This window comes from Helianthus annuus, chromosome 9 (genome assembly GCF_002127325.2).
Source record: "Helianthus annuus cultivar XRQ/B chromosome 9, HanXRQr2.0-SUNRISE, whole genome shotgun sequence".
Classification (NCBI taxonomy): domain Eukaryota; kingdom Viridiplantae; phylum Streptophyta; class Magnoliopsida; order Asterales; family Asteraceae; genus Helianthus; species Helianthus annuus.
The window spans coordinates 147,312,478-147,331,466 of record NC_035441.2 but is presented as its reverse complement, the minus strand read 5'-3'; the positions used below and the strand labels follow the sequence as shown (position 1 = coordinate 147,331,466).

General features: G+C 38.6%; 4 protein-coding genes across 4 annotated transcripts; 3 read left to right on the top strand and 1 right to left on the bottom strand.

Moving 5' to 3' along the window:
• The first annotated feature begins 3,553 nt into the window (after positions 1–3,553).
• On the top strand, positions 3,554–4,243 carry LOC110907842. The gene has a single exon (XM_022152765.1). It carries the CDS (start codon positions 3,554–3,556, stop codon positions 4,241–4,243), a length of 690 nt encoding a protein of 229 aa, XP_022008457.1.
• A 311-nt stretch (positions 4,244–4,554) lies between these two features.
• On the top strand, positions 4,555–7,978 carry LOC110904952 (beta-1,4-xylosyltransferase IRX14). The gene is made up of 3 exons (XM_022150814.2): positions 4,555–5,636; positions 5,717–6,295; positions 7,339–7,978. Exons 1-3 carry the CDS (start codon positions 4,891–4,893, stop codon positions 7,589–7,591), a joined length of 1,578 nt encoding a protein of 525 aa, XP_022006506.1. The 5' UTR covers positions 4,555–4,890; the 3' UTR covers positions 7,592–7,978.
• A 2,235-nt stretch (positions 7,979–10,213) lies between these two features.
• LOC110904951 (26S proteasome non-ATPase regulatory subunit 8 homolog A) lies at positions 10,214–12,993 on the top strand. The gene is made up of 6 exons (XM_022150813.2): positions 10,214–10,471; positions 11,734–11,812; positions 11,901–12,003; positions 12,086–12,349; positions 12,437–12,548; positions 12,657–12,993. Exons 1-6 carry the CDS (start codon positions 10,367–10,369, stop codon positions 12,798–12,800), a joined length of 807 nt encoding a protein of 268 aa, XP_022006505.1. The 5' UTR covers positions 10,214–10,366; the 3' UTR covers positions 12,801–12,993.
• Positions 12,994–13,940: 947 nt separating this feature from the next.
• Positions 13,941–15,200, bottom strand: LOC110907841. The gene is made up of 3 exons (XM_022152764.1): positions 14,645–15,200; positions 14,463–14,590; positions 13,941–14,321 (listed from the first exon to the last, which is right to left on the bottom strand). The coding sequence occupies exons 1-3, from the start codon at positions 15,198–15,200 to the stop codon at positions 13,941–13,943; spliced, it is 1,065 nt and encodes a 354-aa protein (XP_022008456.1).
• Positions 15,201–18,989: the final 3,789 nt, after the last annotated feature.

Sequence of the window (18,989 nt, the reverse complement as noted above, 5' to 3'; positions counted from 1 at the left end):
ACTTTCAAACTATATATGAGTTGAAGTCAAGACTGGTTCTTTTGTGTTGTTTGTTTGTTAACAAGTTATTAAATAGGTATCATTTTTAGGCAGAGCCGGTTCAACGTTTTTGGAGGCCCTAAGCAAACTACAAATGTGGGGCCTCTTTGAACTGGTATAAAGAAAACATCGATTCTGCTTTCTGCATTCCCAGTCCCAATGGCAAGCACAATATCAAAATTCAAAGATTCAAAGAATCGATTAAGGATTTAGGGAAAATAGTTATTAAGTAATTGCAATATATAGAGATTACTATAAAAAATAGCTGTTAACCAACATGGATTGTCCTTGCGACAACACTAGTTTCCCCTAGTTTCGCCTCTATTTTCTCCCTAATCGGCAACAACATTGAGCTTAATGAGCATGTGCGACGTTACAATTAGCGAGAATTGTGATGACGGCTTAAATTAAATACGAATTTCATATTGCTTGGAGTTGGAATTGGGTCTCTTTAATTTTAAAATTGGTACTTCAATTTGGCCTCGCAATAAATATAGCTTTTGTTTTGTTCATTTGGGTCTAATACATTAATACGGAAGGGCCTTGATATTAGGCTAATTGAGTCCTTTTTTTCTATCAAAATTCAAAATTAATAGTAGTTTAGCCACAAAATGAATCATACGGAAACGGTAACAAACTTAGTGATGAGGAACCAGTGCTTACTGAATCATACAAAATGATAAAATTAGTTAATTACTAAATCATATAGATTATTAATAATGTTTTAAAGATTATTTTAGGTTTAAAAAGAAATGCGGAGTAAATTGTATTCACCTGGAACTCTGGATGGCTGGAAGCCTATCAAATTTTTATTATTTTAGTGCCGGTAAATCGTAATAAACTTGTTTCCGGGCCTGACTTGACAAAAATAGGCCCTTTAAATTAAAGCCCTATCATATTTGTTAGTTGGGCCGGCCGATTGGTGATCTAGTGGTGAAGGATTCCATACAAAACTATACAAGAACTAGAGGTGTAGGCAAAAACCAGTTTGGCGGGCCCGGTTTATAACCCGAGTACCCGACCTGCTACCAAAAAACCGGGTTAGCCTCAACCAGTTTGGACCCGACCTAATTTGAAAAACATGTCAAAAACTTTTTTTTTTTTTTTGTCTCAAACAAGTTGAGCCCAACCCCAGTGCCCAATCGATTTGATATGTGGACGTTTACCTTCTAAACCGGTTTATAACCCGAATCATTTTTTACAAATAGATATTTTTATTTTTTGCTCACCAAAAACCGGATTCTAACGAAAACCTTGAGAACCAATTTATTTATTCATTTTGGGATAAAAAAAAAATAGAAACAAAGAAACTTATTTTGATTATCCATTAACGGTCCATATACTTGTAGCAAATCCATCTAATGCAAAGTTTAAATCTTTATACTTGTGCCCAACAGTCACATGACTATCTGAATTAAAAAAAGAAAATGTAAACTTGAATTACCTATATATATATATATGTGTTAACATTTTATACCAGAACTCTCAAACCACATTTTCTACTCTCCTCCTCTATATATATTTTTTTATAAATTTCTACAGAAAATCATGAATCCAGAGCCGGCTCAAAATATTGTAGGCCCAAAGCAGATAGAAAAATTGAGGCCCTTTACATAAAAAAAATAAAAGAAAAAAATTGTTTTAGATCTTATTATTCATGTATCATCTCTGTGAATGAAAGATCATAAATCTCAATATCAGTAATCTTAAATCTAAGATCACCTAAATATAATATTTTTTTTTTAAATTTGAGGCCCTATGGAAGTGGTGGCCCAAAGCGCTTGCTTTATTTCATTCCCCCTTGAGCCGGCCCTGTATGAATCATTGTAGCCTCTTTGACACGAACAACCCGTATTGTCTAAACCAAAACGAGCCAAACACCCCGAACAACCCAAGCAACGCTTACCTTTTTGCTCCAAACCTTTTCACCAATTGTTATCGACCCATACCACCTAACCTAATGTTATCGAGCCCTCAAGCCGAAACACAACCGCTAGCCAACTTTTTCTAACAAACCTAATACTCCCAACAAGCAATACCCGAAACACAACCTGACATCATTCAACCAACACAACCTGGCCCCTTAAAATCAAGAATCAACAATAAACACCTACATCCAGACAAAGTTACAGAGGATATAAATGCGACTTCTTTCTTACAGAGAAAAAAAACAAGACATTGATATTTTATTCAACTTATCAAATGTTTTGAAATGTAATATAACTTTTTTTTCTTGCTAATTTTTATTTTGTAATATATATGGCAACCACTAAAAGATAATATAGAAAACTTATAGCTAAGAATAGGGATGAGCAAATAGTATCCGATACTGAAACCAAACCGGTACCGGTATTGAAACGTATCATACCATGCCATTTTCGGCACTCGCTTTTTGCCATCTTTGGGATCGGTACCTTTGGTATGACATCGATATTTTAGGTTGATTTACCTTCGAATACCGTACCAAACACTTTCAGTATCGGTATTAGTACCATTTTTTATGATTTCTAAAATAGTACTCTCGGTACCGTTACTAATAAAGTGAAACGGAGCTCATCACATAACCATAACCACTAAATAAGACTAGTGGGTATTGGGTTCGGCTGAGGCCCGGCTAGGACCGGCGCCGGTCCCCCACACCGCCCCCCCCCCCCACCCCAAAACGGCAACAACAGCAGTCCAGCGACGATTGTGATGGGCCAATTTTCAAAAATATATCCGTTGGGCAACGGATTGATTTAATAAAAAAAATTCATTTTCCACTTTAAATATATACCATTTTCTTCCATTTTTTATACAACTTTCATCCATTTCTTCCATTATTCTCCCATTCTCTCATCCATTTTTATAAAAAAAAACACTCTCATTTTTTATACAATCATGAATCCCTTCAACCCGAACAACCCCAACCCGAACAATCCCAATCCGAACAATCCTAACTTTTTTTCGAGTCCCGCTTACACTCCGACTATGGATCCTTCGTGGGGATCTCCACCATTTACGTTTTCGGGTTTCCAACAATCACCTAACGCCTTTAATCAAATGTCCCAACTTCAACAATTGCAACAATACCAAGTACTTCAACAATTCATGCAACGCAACTCGGTTCAACTTGATCAATTCCAATCGCAACCGCCAACTTCGCAACCGCAACCCTCGGTTCAACTTGACGATGATGATGAAGTCGTCCCCGAATCGCCACCTAAAGAACTCAACCGAAAAAAATAGGGGGAAGGGGAAGGTCGTTGAAACCGAATCCGACACCGCAAAAAAAAAAAAAGCGGTTCGAGAGCAAAGGCGAGAACGTGGACAAAAGTAGAGGAGGAGGCGCTAGCAATAGCGTATGTTAAGGCCTCAACTTGCCCGATTGTCGGTATGAACCAAAGTTAATTTTTTTTTAATTTAAATTTAAAAAGAATTATTTTTTAGTTTTATGCATTTTTTTTTAATTTTAGGGAACAATCAAACGTGTTCTGGTTTTTGAAAGGCATGTACGGATAGATTTAATAACCTTATGGGGGAAGGCGCGGCCCGTGATCTCGATTCCGTATCGGGGAAGTGGCGGAAAATGAACAAGTGCGTGAATGATTTTATCGGGGTTTATAACCCACTTTACATCAACCGTCCTAGTGGGAGTAGCGACAAGGACGTTCTTAACCTTGCGATGGCTAAATGGGAAACAAAAAATCCGCCTTTCCCGCACCTCCGAGCGTGGAACGTTTTAAAGAAAGAACCTAAATGGGCGCCGATTCCAAATGAGGTCGCAACCGCCAAATGGACAAAAACTTCCGAGTCCGGAAGTTATAGTACGGGAGGCTCCACCGCTCGTTGTCAAATCGACATAAACGACGAACCGGAATATAAGGAGGAGCCCGTTCACGAGATCGAACGTCCCGGAGGAAGGGACAAAGCAAAAAAAGAGGCGGCCGAAAAGCGCAAAGGGGCCGGCTCGAGTGGAGGGGGCGGCTCGGGTGGAGGTGGCGGATCGAAGGCGTCTTCGAAAATGGACAAGTTAATTTCCGAATTCCGTTCGTTTAAAGACTTTGCGGCCGAAAAATATAGTTACAAGAAAAACGTGTCGGCCGACTATGCTCGAGCGGAGGTTTTTAGGATAATGAGGTTGGATCTCGACTCGGTTCCGGAGGATGAACGAGAGGTGTATCGGAGGATGAAGGAAGAGGTGAAGAAAAAATGGACGTCGTAGGTTTTTTTTTTATTTTTAGGAAATGTAATTTTTTTTTTTATGTTATGAAATGAAATTATTTAGGTTGTTTTATGTAGTATTTTTTAATTTTTATAAAGTTTTAATTAAGTTAATAAAAAAAGCTTAGAAAATTATAAAATAATAAGGTGGGGTAGCTCCATCCTCCACCCCCTTAAAAATGAAGGAGACCCATCCTTTATGGAATGGTAATGTAACACCTATATAGCGGCTCATTCTCATTGGGATGGAGCTCTCCATACCCTTTAGTCTAATGGAGCTGTTAAATGACAACAAAAAACAAGTTAAAAGTCGGTGGAGTGTAATTCAGACACCGAGATTTACTGGTTTAAAACATACGAAACCCACTCATCATATCAAAAAGATATAAAAAAAATAAGAATCTCATTTCATCTACAATACAACTAACGAAAGCGACTCCAACAGCAGCTTCTTCCTCAATTTTAATTGACAAAATTCGAATTCCCAATCAAACCGATTCGTAGATTCAAAGCATTCATCCTGATTTAACACCTCATTCTCCGTTAGTTCAACCCACCCACCCCCATCATCTCCTCCAACAACCATCAATCTAATTCAACTCTACAAACACTTCAACTCCACCTCACAACCACCACCACCACCACAAAATGAAACTACTAGCCTTACACCAGAGCTACGCTAACCGCAACCGCACCAACAGGCTCCCGTTAGATTCATCCATGGACGGACCTAACGCCGTTAAGTCTCCCTCCAACATCTTCTGGTTAATCCTACATTGTTTATGCTGTCTCATTAGTCTAGTTCTCGGATTCAGATTCTCTCGTTTAGTCTTCTACTTATTCTTCTCTACTTCTTCGATCAACAACTTGTACACCTCCACTACGACGACGTCGTTTGCATCCGCATCCGATATCGCCCAAACGCTCTCGTTTACCACTTCCAATGCTAATACAAATAATATTACCACCGGTGCTGCTGCTACTAGCAGAGTGGTGGTTGGGCGGCACGGGATCCGGATCCGGCCGTGGCCGCATCCGGATCCGGTGGAGGTTATGAAGGCTCATAGGATAATTGAAGCGGTTCAGCGAGAACAGAAGGTGCAGTACGGGATTAAGAACCCTAGAAGTTTGATTGTTGTGACTCCGACTTATGTGAGGACTTTTCAAGCTTTGCATTTGACTGGATTGATGCATACTTTGATGAATTTGCCCTATGATGTGGTGTGGATTGTTGTGGAAGCCGGTGGGGCCACTAACGAGACGGCTGCGTTGCTTGCGAAATCGAAAGTGAAGGTGAATGTGAAGGTTATGCATATTGGATTTGAGAAGAAGATGCCGATTTTTTGGGAGGGGAGACATAAGGTGGAGTCTGAAATGAGGTTGAAGGCTTTGAGGTAAATTTAATAATTCGGTTATAGTTTGAAGTTTTATGATAGAATTTGAGTATGAGTTGACTTAATTGTTTGTGATTTAGAGTTGTGAGAGAAGAGAAGCTGGATGGGATTGTGATGTTTGCTGACGATAGTAATATGCATAGTTTGGAGCTTTTTGATGAGATCCAAAATGTGGAATGGATTGGTGCGATTTCGGTTGGGATTCTTGCGCATTCGAGTCATTCGGATGAGGATCCGTTTGAGGTTCACGGTAAAAAGACGGTGGATGAAGAAGATGAGAAGAAATCACCATTGGCGGTTCAAGGTCCGGCTTGTAATGCATCTGATCGGTTGAGCGGATGGCACACGTTTAATACTGGTGTATATAAAGGAAAGAATGCAAATTATATTGGTGATATGGCAGTTGTGTTGCCGAGGAAGTTAGAGTGGTCGGGGTTTGTGATGAACTCACGGTTGGTATGGAAGGAAGCTGAATTTAGGCCGGATTGGATTAAAGATTTGGACGTGGTGGTGGCCGGGGATGGAGAGGATGACATTGGGAGTCCTCTTTCTTTGGTTAAGGACGCTTCTATGGTGGAACCACTAGGTCGTTGTGGGAAGAAAGTGATGCTTTGGTGGCTTCGAGCTGAGGCTCGTGCGGATAGCAAATTTCCTTCCGGGTTAGTCATCCTTCTAAATTCAGTAGTTATAACCTTTGGATAATAATGATTGTGCTTTTTTCAATGTGTTTTGGCCTAATAAGTTAGATTAGTGTCACATTTTTATCATTACATATGCATAGTGTTACAAGTGAGCATGCCAATAATGTGTTGAATGGTAAACCATTGTCCTAAATAGTGTAGAACTGCATAGATCAATTTCATAGTGATATAGGTTTGGAAAGGTGTGACAATGGTCGATGGTTTTTAACGGGGTGTTTAGATGTGCGTTTTGGAATGATGTATGTGAGATTAATATAACAATTGATCAGAACATGTTGCAGGAAATAGTGTTTGACACCTAAGTAATCGGTTTACTTGACACGTAGTCCCTAGATAGTAGGATAGTCATAATCAAAACTGATCATTAGGGCTTCAAAATGATATTTTTATCCATCTTGGTGGTGGTTTGATGAAGTGTGGTTGGTAAAGTCTTTCTAGTGACATATATGTTTTTTTAAATCCTTTTTATTTATTTTGGGAATATAAACAGTTTGGTTCTTTGTGTTTGTGGCCATTGATAACTATAGAATTTACAATGTATGTGATATAAGCCATTTCATGGATCTACATTCTACAACATATATGTATAATTGTATGTTCATATTTATGTATATGTATGTTTGTTTATACGTATACATATACAAGTAGGTGTATTATGCATTAATTTGTTTACGGATACAATAATAATCTCTGTCTTTGAATAAAGCGATTTAGGAGGTTGTTTACTGTTAAAATACACTTCGATACCAGACCATTTCAAATCAACATTATTAATAAATAATCGAGTGAAATTCGTGACCTTTTAGCTGTTCCCAACAAGGTGTTGATTATTAAAATGATTATTACAACATAAATAATGAGTCATAATCGTATACTTTATTAAAATCTTGATGATGTCTGAAGTGTGAACACTTTGTAATTGCCTCAAGAATTCATAGAATTTTTAAAACTCGAGGTATTCCATCCTAAGAGCTGGCTCTTTTTTTTTTTTTCTGATGCAGATGGATAATTGATCCTCCATTAGAAATGACAGTACCCGCTAAGCGAACACCATGGCCTGATGTTCCCCCTGAACTCCCATCCAATACCCAAAAGGTTATAAGCAGCACAACCCAAGAGATCACCGAGAAGCGTGCAACAAAAACTCGGACCCCTAAATCAAGACGCAGTTCACGCGGCAAAAGAAAACATGAATCAAGAAATGCAGATGCACGCGTCACTGCTAGGAATTCTGGAGAAAAAATCAACTTGTAGAGATATTGAGCCAATACTTAAAATGCTGGCAAGAAACCTTGGTGAAGAAATCTTTAATACAAAGTAAATAGGTGGTGTATTTTTCCAATTTTTTATTCTATTTCCGGGTTCAAATTCCTTGGATTTCCTGTTTGTGGTTAATTGATATTCGGAGGGTGGCATTCTGCTATGGTGCTTGACAAAGGACATTTTTGCCTCTTTTATACATGAAGTTCTCATGAAATACACGAGTAGATGACAATCTTATTATTGCAAAATACCACCATTAACAGTTGTTCACACATTCAGTTTCCGCCGTCCTTTAGGTGGATATAGCATGATCCTGCGTGGAAATGTTGTTTTGGGTTGTTCCAGTGATTTTGTAAATCAGTGTTTCATTTTCTTTCATATGATGTTTTACAACCATGTGTGCAATAATTTAGCTATTCCACCCAGGTTTTCTATTTACCAAGTGTTATGTATTCCATGGAGACAACCTTGGTTCCAAATCAGTTTTATATGGTCTGAACAAACAGCCTATAGCAGCCTGAATTTTTGAAATTAACATATTAACTTTACCATTGTGATGAAGTAAATAACTATTGGTGTGATGAAGCAACTATAGATAATGATGTCAACAGAGGATGCTGTGTGAAATATTGGAGATACAACTCAAAAGTAAGAATAATAGAGGATTAGAATAAAGAAGATGAGAGACTGATGGCGGTGGAGGTGAGATTGGGTGTTAGGTGGTGGAGATGGATGATGGTGGTGAGGTGGAGATTGATGGTGGTGAGGTGGAGATGGTCGGTGGCTGTTATGGTAGAAGAGGAGTTGGAGAAAGAGAGAGAGAGAGAGAGAGAAATAGAGATGGGAAAGAAGAGTAAAAAGGTGGGCAATCTCTTTTATTTTTTTAATTGTTTAGGGGTAATTTAGTTATTTCACATGCACTTAACTGAGAAATTAACACAGATTAGTAGGTTAGTGATAAGGATCACCCAAGTTTAAAAATCGCAATCACCGGGACCAATTCTAAAATTATTGAAATCTTGGGTCAACTCTGCAATATCTGCAAACCACAGGAACCAACCAGACATAACTCTTTTTATGAACTTCAACTTGTTACATTTATACTTGTGTATTTGGTATTTCAATTCACTTTTAAGGATGGGTTTAAGATGGAGTTTTGGTTGATTAATTCTCTAAGAGGTAAATTTAATCACCTACACTTTGAGGTGTGGTTTCATCTTCCCCGACCACCCACCATCAGCCACATCACATCCACTTGACACCATCTTCCTTTCCATCATTCCCCTCCAATCAACACCTTTCAACACACAACACATCGGGGAGGATGGGGAGCATCCACCGAAGAAAACACGGGGGGGGGGGGGGGGGTTCACGTCGGCTCCCTTCCTCCTTCCCACACCCCATGGCCTTGGGACCATAAACAAGGACCATTGGTACACGTTAACAAAACTATGCGCCCAAAGATCATGATTTACACATATACTAGACATGTATGAGACCAAACATGAGACGTAATTATACACTAAGAAACGAGATACGATTTTAGAATGATATAAACTGAAAATAACAAAACTTGTCTCAAAAGTCTCATAGACTCAAACTATACTAATGTCTAAACTAATGGTGCACAAAAAACCCAAACCCGAACCTGTATCCAACTGGGTTTTTTTAAAAACGAGTACCCGAACCTGTACCGACCTTACCCATAGGGTATGCACCAGGTGTTACTTTTAGTTCCAAAACTTGTACCCGTGAGTAGACTGGAATTGCACCTGATTATACACAAAAACTGGTTCCATAACTATATAAATCCACATACATGTGTAGCCCGGCCCCTTAAAAAACTCCGTCAGTACCCTAAAAATACCTGAAAATAGGGTAATAAAATACTCGGGTATAGGGTACCCGATTCCTTACCCTACTTGGAACCAGGGACATCAGGTATGGGTTTTCAAGCCAATAATTGATTTCATATCTGACTTGGTTATGACCAATACTCGTACATGGTTCTGTACCGGAACCAGGTATTGAAACAAACTGATTTTATGCACCTTACCACATCCCTTCCACCATTTCTACCTTATAATTACACTAAAAATCACAGCATTTTTTTTTCTTTTCAATTAAATAATACTGTTTATATATTTATCATTCTATTTTATTTCTCATCCACTCATAATCAATTTCAAAATATATTAAAAAATTATAGAAAGTAAACAATGTTCTCCCAAATATAAAGACGAAAAACAACTTTCTCTCTTTTTAACTCAAAACCACTTTTTATAATATAAAAAACACATTTATAAATATCTGATGGAAGGGATGTGAATGCTTTTAGAGCATTCATATCGGATCCTCTATATTAATGTGAGTGAGTTCTCTGTATTATATAGAATGGTTGTGAGTGGAGGAGAAAGAAAATGTTATTGTTAATTGGTAAATTTGAAAAAAACACCGTTCATTCTTTGTAAATTTTTAATATATATTTTTTTAAAGTGGTTGTGAATGTGAAGAAAGAAAGAGTAATAATAAACATGTAAAAAGTATTATTTAATTGAAAAAGAAATAAAAAGTTTTAATATAATGACAGAGCAGTAAGCCCAAATACAATACAAAACGACGCTTCATAAAAGCCCAAAGCGTCTTTAGGTGTATAAGATCCGAAGTTACAAAGGGTGAAGGGGGTTTGCAAAGAGAATAGGTTTCTTGGGAAGAAGGAAAGAGGAAGAAGAAGAAGAAGCAAACACCGAAGAGAAACCAGAAAGTATGGATCCGAAGGTGACCGAGGTCTCACAGCTGTTTGAGCGATTCAAAGCTGCCTTAGTGCGTAATGATTTCGATACTTGTTCCAGACTTCTCTCTCAACTTAAGGTACCTTAAATTCACCATAAACCCTAATTATGTTCCTCTTTTTTCAGTATGTTGTTTATATGTCTGTTATTGTTGATATGAAATTACAATTCGAGTAGATTCGTTAGTCTATATTATAGATTGGTAGCTGATGTTATTATAAAGCCACGATTGAGATCTGAGAAACGGTATCGTTCCTTTGTGATTGGGATGGTCGTGTTGTTGCAGAATCTGTGATAATACTGATAATAGATTAATTGGGCAATAATAGACGGTTAAGATATTTTTTTGTATATTTGCATAATATCAGACACTCTTAAATGGAATCAGGTTCTTATTTTTGTTGTTATGGTGAAAGAAAACCTTGAAACCCTGATCTGCTTTTGGACATACTATAATGGAACTGTTAATGCTAGGACTCTACGTTAACAGAACCGTTATTGAACGATTGAACACATTATGCATGTTGTTTAGGGCATCCTAAACACTAGCTAGTCAAAGGAGAAAGCCAAAAAGAGTGGCCTCTAGGCGCTTAAAAAGCGCGTAGCCGGGAGAACCAAGGCGCACGGTTGGAACAGGTCATTTTTAGCTGCTTTACACTGTTTTAGACTAGTTTAGGTCGGTTCAGACAGTTTTGCTGTGCCTAAGTAGCGTGCATTTGGATTCTTTGACCACATCGTGTAAATATCACATGTCATGGTTTGTCCTGCATATTACAACCACTTGGATGTAACATTGCACATTTGCACGAGTATGCGCTACATATGACCTTTGTGATAAGATATGTCTTAAGACAGCTCTTACACCTGCGGAGTTCCATAGCATCTAATCTACTACAACAATAAGAATGCACATAAAAAATTCGTGGTTTAATTTTATGCCACCAATTATATAAAGAGTTTTTTTTCCTCCATAAAAACCGTGTAGTAGAAAACCTGGCCCAAACCGTCAACCTGCTGAGCCAAACGGGTTCAGAAAATGGTAGTTAAGTAGCTAACACGGTGTAGGGTTTAATTTTCCCAGGTTATGATATGATCAAGATTGTAAATTCTTTCTAGTTCATAGGTCCCAAGGTTGTCTGATTGACTAGCATAGTTGCATTCACACCTTAAGAAATAATTGGTATTTAAGTTGAGAAACCGTATATTTTGTATGTTGGTATGTCAATTACATGTGTTCAAAATTGTATGTCATCCAGTTTCCTAAAAGGACACTGAACATATTTCATTTTTCATATCCTGTTTGACTTGCAGTAACCTAGAATATAATTTCTTAACTTGCAGATCTTGTTGATAGAGTTTAAGAGCCTCCCACCATTGTTTGCTGAAACTCCTAATGCAGTTCAAGAGTTAACTCTAGCAAGTAAGTATTCACTATACTTTATTTCTTTTGTTATATTATATTGTTTATGATTTGAATAATCAACCGATATATTTGATAACAAATTTAGGGGATATATATGAGCATGCTGTGGTGCTTAGTGTAAAGATGGAAGATCAAGATGCATTTGAGAGAGATTTCTTTCAGCTGAAACCATACTATACGGATGTTGGGTAAAGTTACTTTCTATGGTTAACTGGATTCATTAGCATTACGGGTGATGATTCTAATTTTGTTATTATGTTGTTGGAACAGCAATCGTCTCCCACAATCCCCCCAGGAGTACCCCATTTTGGGTCTTAACCTTTTGAGACTTCTGGTACAGAACAGGATTGCTGAGTTCCACACTGAATTAGAGTTGCTTTCAGCCAATGCTCTTGAGAATCCTTGTATCAAGCATGCAGTGGAGCTTGAGCAATCATTCATGGAAGGTGCTTACAACCGTGTATTGACAGCCAGACAGACTGTTCCCCATGAAACTTATGTTTATTTCATGGATCTCTTGGCAAGGACCGTCAGGTAAGAATTGCTTGATCTGCAATTCTAACATTATTTTCTCAATCCACATAAAAAGTTATCTCATTACTTGATTATATTTATTTGCAGGGATGAGATTGCAGGGTGTAGTGAGAAGGCGTACGACTCTCTTAAGGTTGAAGATGCTCGCCAAATGTTGTTGCTCTCATCAGACAAAGAGCTTTTTGAATACATCAAAGAGGTATCCTTCTTTGTTTCGATCCACGTGGACATATGAAAATTATCATGTCATGTCGCGTTTAACCATGCAGTAAACATTATAATATAACTAATATGAATTGTTGAGCAGGAGCATCCAGAGTGGGAGGTGAAGAACGGATGGTTGGTATTCAACAAGGCAAAAGAATCAGCAGCATCATGCAAGGAGATTCCATCTCTCCAGCTCATAAACCAGACTCTCAGCTACGCGAGGGAGTTGGAGCGCATTGTTTGATCATCCGCATTCCCCGTTTCTCAAATGTCAAATTATATGTTTCTTGATTTCGAAAAGCTTGTTATTTGCTTTCTGGAACTCAACCAGAGACTGCTTTGTAATTTACTTATAATCTCACTGCTTTGTGTTATTTTTAAAGTTGATTTGTAGTCTCGCTGGGACTTGTTTTCTAAAGTGATCATGTCTTTTCTAATCGTATCCAACAAGCCGGAAAGAAATTGAGAATATTGGATCACCTTTCATGCAGCCAAGCTCTTTGAATACGTCTTTTATTCTTCTAAATAGCTAATGGACCGTCTACGAATTCGTTACTGTTGAGATTGATCTCACCATCATAGGAACTATGTGCTTTTGCTTAGAGATGGAACAAAGCAATTGATGGTCTGGTAAAACTTATAAGGCATTCCATGGGAGGTAAACGGCAGATTTGGTCTCCATTTTGATTTTCGTCCATATTATTGGAAATGACCATGGCGACGCTTTTAAGGGGCGGGAGGGGGCGGCCGACCCTCGAACTTTTCGCTCAATAGTGGAGAGTATGTAGTTTTCGTATAGAAATTTTTTGGTATATACATTTTTGACCTCCCGTTTTATAGAAATTTTTAGGTCCGGTGACCTCCCCACCTCCCCCCCCCCCTCCCTTTCGCGGGTCGGAAATCTCAAGCTTCGCCACTGGAAATGACGAAAGAGGGAATATTTATCAAGCTTTTGGAGCTTGCACGTTTAAAAAAGTTTGACAATGCTAAGCATAATCATCATGCCCATACATTACGAGAAGGAAACTTGAAAAGTCAAATCAAATTGTTAATTGAAGTTCCTCCCCAATATGAATGATTGGGTCTATATCTGATTAAGGGTATAAGGAGTGGTTAAACACTTTAAAGTGGCAAAACAAAAAACCGACCAATCAGAGCGCGCCATGTCAATTAGGCAAAAGTGTTTAAACTTTGCTGAAAAGTGTTGGCAATGGTTTAAACACTTGCTGAAGTGGTAAACTTTTATTATTATTTTTTTTTTTTGCAATAATTAATTTAATATAAATAAATTAAAAACAATAAAGTTTCATAAATTAAATTAAAAACATCAAAGTTACACTAAATTAAAAAACAATAAAATTACATTAGCATGAAACAATTTAAACTAGTCTTCGTCGGAATCGGCCAAAAGATGGGGTAAATCTTGACTTGCGAGATGATCTATGAGATCGTGTTTGAGTCTCCAATGGGTGTCTTCATTCAACAACTCGCCCAACACCGTATCGTCTAGAGCCGGCTCGACCGGAGGATCCCGAATGTGCACCGGTGCTATCGCCTTTCCATCGTCTTTCAAAATCATGTTGTGTAAAATAATACACGTGTACACGACATTCCTAATTTTTTTAACCGATCTTGCTCGCATCGGTCGACTCAATACACCCCATTTCCCCTTCAAAACACCAAAAACCCGTTCGACGTCTTTTCTTGCCGCCTCATGTTGCCTCTTGAATTTCTTTTCGTTTACTTCGTGAGGGTAAGGGATCGACTTCACAAACACGGACCACGAAAGGTAGATTCCATCCACGAGCAAATAACCACGTTTGTATAAATGGTTGTTAACGTAAAATGGACATTTTGGCGCGGTTCCATTTCGTTCCGTTAAAAATAACGGAGATTGTTGTAGAACATTGATATCGTTTTGAGAACCCGGTGGACCGGCAAAAGCATGCCAAAACCATAAGTCTTGAGAAGCAACCGCTTCGAGCATAATAGTCGGGTATCTATGATCTCCTCGCATATATTGGCCTCGATACTCTGTCGGACAAAAACGCCAAACGAAATGGGTGCAATCAAGGCTACCGAACATACCTGGAAGGTGATGTTTTTCCTCATGAGCTTGGTATAAAAGTGTCATGTCGTGGCTTGTCGGTCTACGTAAGAACTCTGGACCATATATTTTGCAAACCGTGTCACAAAAATATTCTAGGCACTCGCGGGAAGTTCTTTCGGCCATATGCAAGTACTCGTCGTTCTCGTCTGGAGTGTTTCCAGTTGCGAGCTGTTTAATAGCCGATGTCACCTTTTGCAAGGGCGTAAAGCCCTTCCTACCTCGCGCATCGGGGGCCTCTACAAACCACGGGTCGTTCTCTTCCACATCGGACACAATTTTTAGAAACAAACGTTTCGACATACGGAACCTATGCCGAAAGATATCTTCGTTGTACTTCGGGTCTTCGACAAAATAATCCGCCATGAGTGTCTCATGCCCCTCCTCACGTTGACGTTCAATATATCTCCTTCGGTTAGATGTGCCGGTATCTTGAAGTTCGGCTTCTTCGATGAGATTTTGAAAAAAAAGAATGCTACTATCGGATGAATCGTCGCTACTCATGGGTGGGAACCATAACGGGAGTTCATCCGCCATTTTGTATGGTAAACTTTTAGAAGGAATTGGTTTGTATGAGTATAGCTCAATTGGAAAGTATATGGTTAAATGGTTGGTAATATATATATAGTTTAATTTAAAAAAAAAATATTTTTTTTTAAACGGTCATATTACCGTTGGAGTGGCCCCCCCTTTTTCCATTTCATTTACTCGAGTCGGCAAAGGGTCACCGAGATCAATGTTTTGCCGCGACCTATGTTGGTCGGCGGCGGTGTTTGCCGCGCGGCAAACTCATTTGCCGCTGCTTTGCCGCTGCCACTCCGTATCCCCTAAGGGGACTAGGGGTGGAATCACTAGTGATGGATTCCATCACTCCCACTATCCAATCAACTAATGCCATGTCATCAACCATATTTCCATCACTAGTGATAGAAATGGACTAGGGGTGGAATCACTAGTGATGGATTCTATCACTCCCTCCCAATTTTTTTAACTTTTATTTTTAAATTAGAAATTAACAATAAAACACTAAAATTAAAAATTTCATTAATTTTAAAACATACTATTTCAATTTAACATACTAGGAACATACAATTTAAAAAAAAAAAGAAAAACCTACTCCTCGAATTTAACATACTAGGAACATACAATTTAAAAAAAAAAAAAAAAAACCTACTCCTCGTCCGAATCCGGAAACTCCAAACCTAGAGAACCTACTAGTTCGATTAAATCGTATCTCAACCGAAAGTGAGTTTCTTCGTTACGCAATTGTAAATTGATATCTTGTGGAACTTGAACTTGTGTAGGAGGATCCGGTACCCAATCCGGGGATATTGCACGTCCGTCGTGTTTGATCAACATATTGTGCAATATGATACACGCATACACTATGCTATGTATTGCTTTCTTGGTCATCGAACGAACCGGTCGGTGTAGTATACCCCATCTACCCTTTAAAACACCAAACGCCCTCTCAACATCTTTTCTTGCCGATTCTTGCAATTTTTTGAACGCCTTTTCTTTAGCCTCGACGGGAAATGAGGGAGCTTTCACAAAAACAGACCAAGACGGGTAGATACCATCGACAAGATAAAAGCCTCGTCTGTAATGTCGACCGTTCACGTAGAAAGGAGAGGAAGGTGCGGTACCATCCGTTACGCTTTGGAACAACGGCGACGTGTGCAACACATTGATGTCGTTGTTTGAACCTGGGACACCGAAATACGAATGCCAAATCCATAAATCATTCGACGCCACCGCTTCTAGTATGATGGTTGGTCTTTTGATGTCTCCCCTCACATACGCCCCTCGCAACTCTCTTGGACAATTTTTCCACTCGATATGTGTACAATCGATGCTACCGAGCATCCCGGGAAAATGCCATCTAGCCTCGTGTGCGACATAAATACGAGAGATGTCGTGGCTCGTCGGTTTTCGTAAAAACTCGTTAGAATACAACTTAATAACCGCATTGCAAAAAAATTGCAAACACTCACGTGAAGTTCTTTCAGACATAGCTAGGTATTCATCATATTGATCGGGTGGGTTACCTGTCGCTAGTTGGCGAATGGCGGACGTGCATTTTTGAATCGGCGTGAAACTTGGTTTGCCCCTCGCATCGTAACCTTCTTGAAACCATCCCTCGCTTGCTTCAATGTCTCCAACAATCTTTAAAAATAATTCTTTGGGTAAACGAAAACGATCTCTAAACGTTTCGGAATTGTATAGCGGGTTTTCCACAAAATAATCGTTCATCAAAACTTCGTTGGCACGTATACGATCACGGCCGACCATCTTCTTCTTTGGGCGGGACGACTCGGCATCAAGCTCGTTATACACCGACACAAAATAGTTTAGCGTGTCGTTGTCGGAAGACGACTCGGAATCGCTAGACATCGGAAACGTCGAATCGGTAGGGAATTCCATTTGAGGAAGATATAAAAAATTGGGTGAAATGGGTTTAAATTGGTTAAAGATAGAGTTTGGTGTGTGAAAAAATGGTTAAAATGTGGATATATATATAAAAAAAATGGATTATTTTTTTTTAATAAAGTAACCGTTCAAACCCAACGGTCATGTGCACAACGTTCGAATTTCAAACTTTTCAACGCGTTATCTGTTCCACGCGTTGAAAAGATAACGCGTTATCTTTGAAGTGGCGGCGGTGTTGCGTGGTAAAATCACGCGTGGAACTTCCCTATAACGGGACCGCCCCGTCTCCCCTAAGACACTTGCGCACGTCCACTCAAGAGTCAAGAGCAGGAAAACACGTAAAGTTTGGTAGCTTGAAGTTCTACTTTTTAAGGTCAGTTAGAATGATCAACTTGTCACGCATATGTAAAAGTCGACTAAAGCCTGAAAATCATAAAGCATCACCGGAAGGAAGTTGTATATCTACATGCGGCACAACAAATATATTCTAACACATGTAAATAGTGAATGTTACTAGTTCCAATCAATTGTAAGATTAAATATATTACGTATTAATATTTAATCTATAGCCATCATAATCATTTACATTATAGAGATCAAAATATATTAGAACCTATTATTTAATTAGTTGGTAATTGTTGATGGACCATATTACCCTTAGTAACTAATTAGGTTTCCTCCTGGGTGCTTATATAAGGAGAGTTATGTGGAGGTTTAAGGGTTACTCAGTTACACAATTCACACACCCCATTAGTCATAACATCATCACGAAACCTCCTCTCCATAACCGATACCCCTTTTCGGTTCTCTAAGTCCCCATCATCAGTCAGCACCCTAAGGAGGAACCAGATCAAGATGACAGGCATGTCGAACTCCATTACTGGATTCTCCTCTGCACTATCTGCTGTGACAGGTATGATTTATATTGTTTTCTTCATGCATAAACAGAACTGAACCAACATGTGGTATCAGAGCATATGTTGATTAGTCAGTTCTGTTTTCGTATCCATAATTCTGGGATTGAAACTTGGAAAACGGAATTTTGAAACCTTTAAAACCTTAACAGCCGGTTTCGAGTCATGAGTATCGACTCGAGATCTTTGTTTTCGTGAAAAAATAATCATATGTTCATTCGATTTTAACTGGGTTTATGTTTACAACCGAAATCTGTTTAGAAGTCTTAAAAAAAAAAATTCAGGTTTCGGGTTCCAGAATTTTATTTTTTATGATTAGGGTTCATCATGTTCATGAGAAAATTCGAAGTATTCTGTTATGTTTTGGAATGATTTAGGATTAATGGGTGTTTTTTCCATGTTTGATCTAATTTTATCTTTTAATTTTATTCGAAACTGTTATTAGATAAACAGTTATTATTTTCGAAATATGTTGACAAAATTAGATCAGCTTAAAACAGGAAAGAATATCTCTTAATCCCTTAGATTTCGAATTTTCGGTTATGATATCACAATTAACAGCTGTTAGCGAGGTTGCTACTCGAGACCACGAGGTTGCTACTCGCAACCATGAGGTTGCTACTCGCAACCATGAGGTTGCTACTCGCAACCATAACGTCATCACTCGAAACCATGAGGTTGCTACTCGCAACCATAACGTCATCACTCGCAACCATGAGGTTGCTACTCGCAACCATTACGTCATCACTCGAGACCATGAGGTTGCTACTCGCAACCATAACGTGATTAGTCGAGACCGTAGTTGCGACTCGCAACCATAACGTGATTAGTCGAGACCGTAGTTGCGACTCGCAACCATAACGTCATTAGTCGAGATCGTGGTTGCGACTCGCAATCTCATTATTTTAGGCTGTTTAAATGTTAACTAAAGAAAAATTTTAGTTAATTTTTAGTTAATTAATGAGGATCAAATAATGTTTTA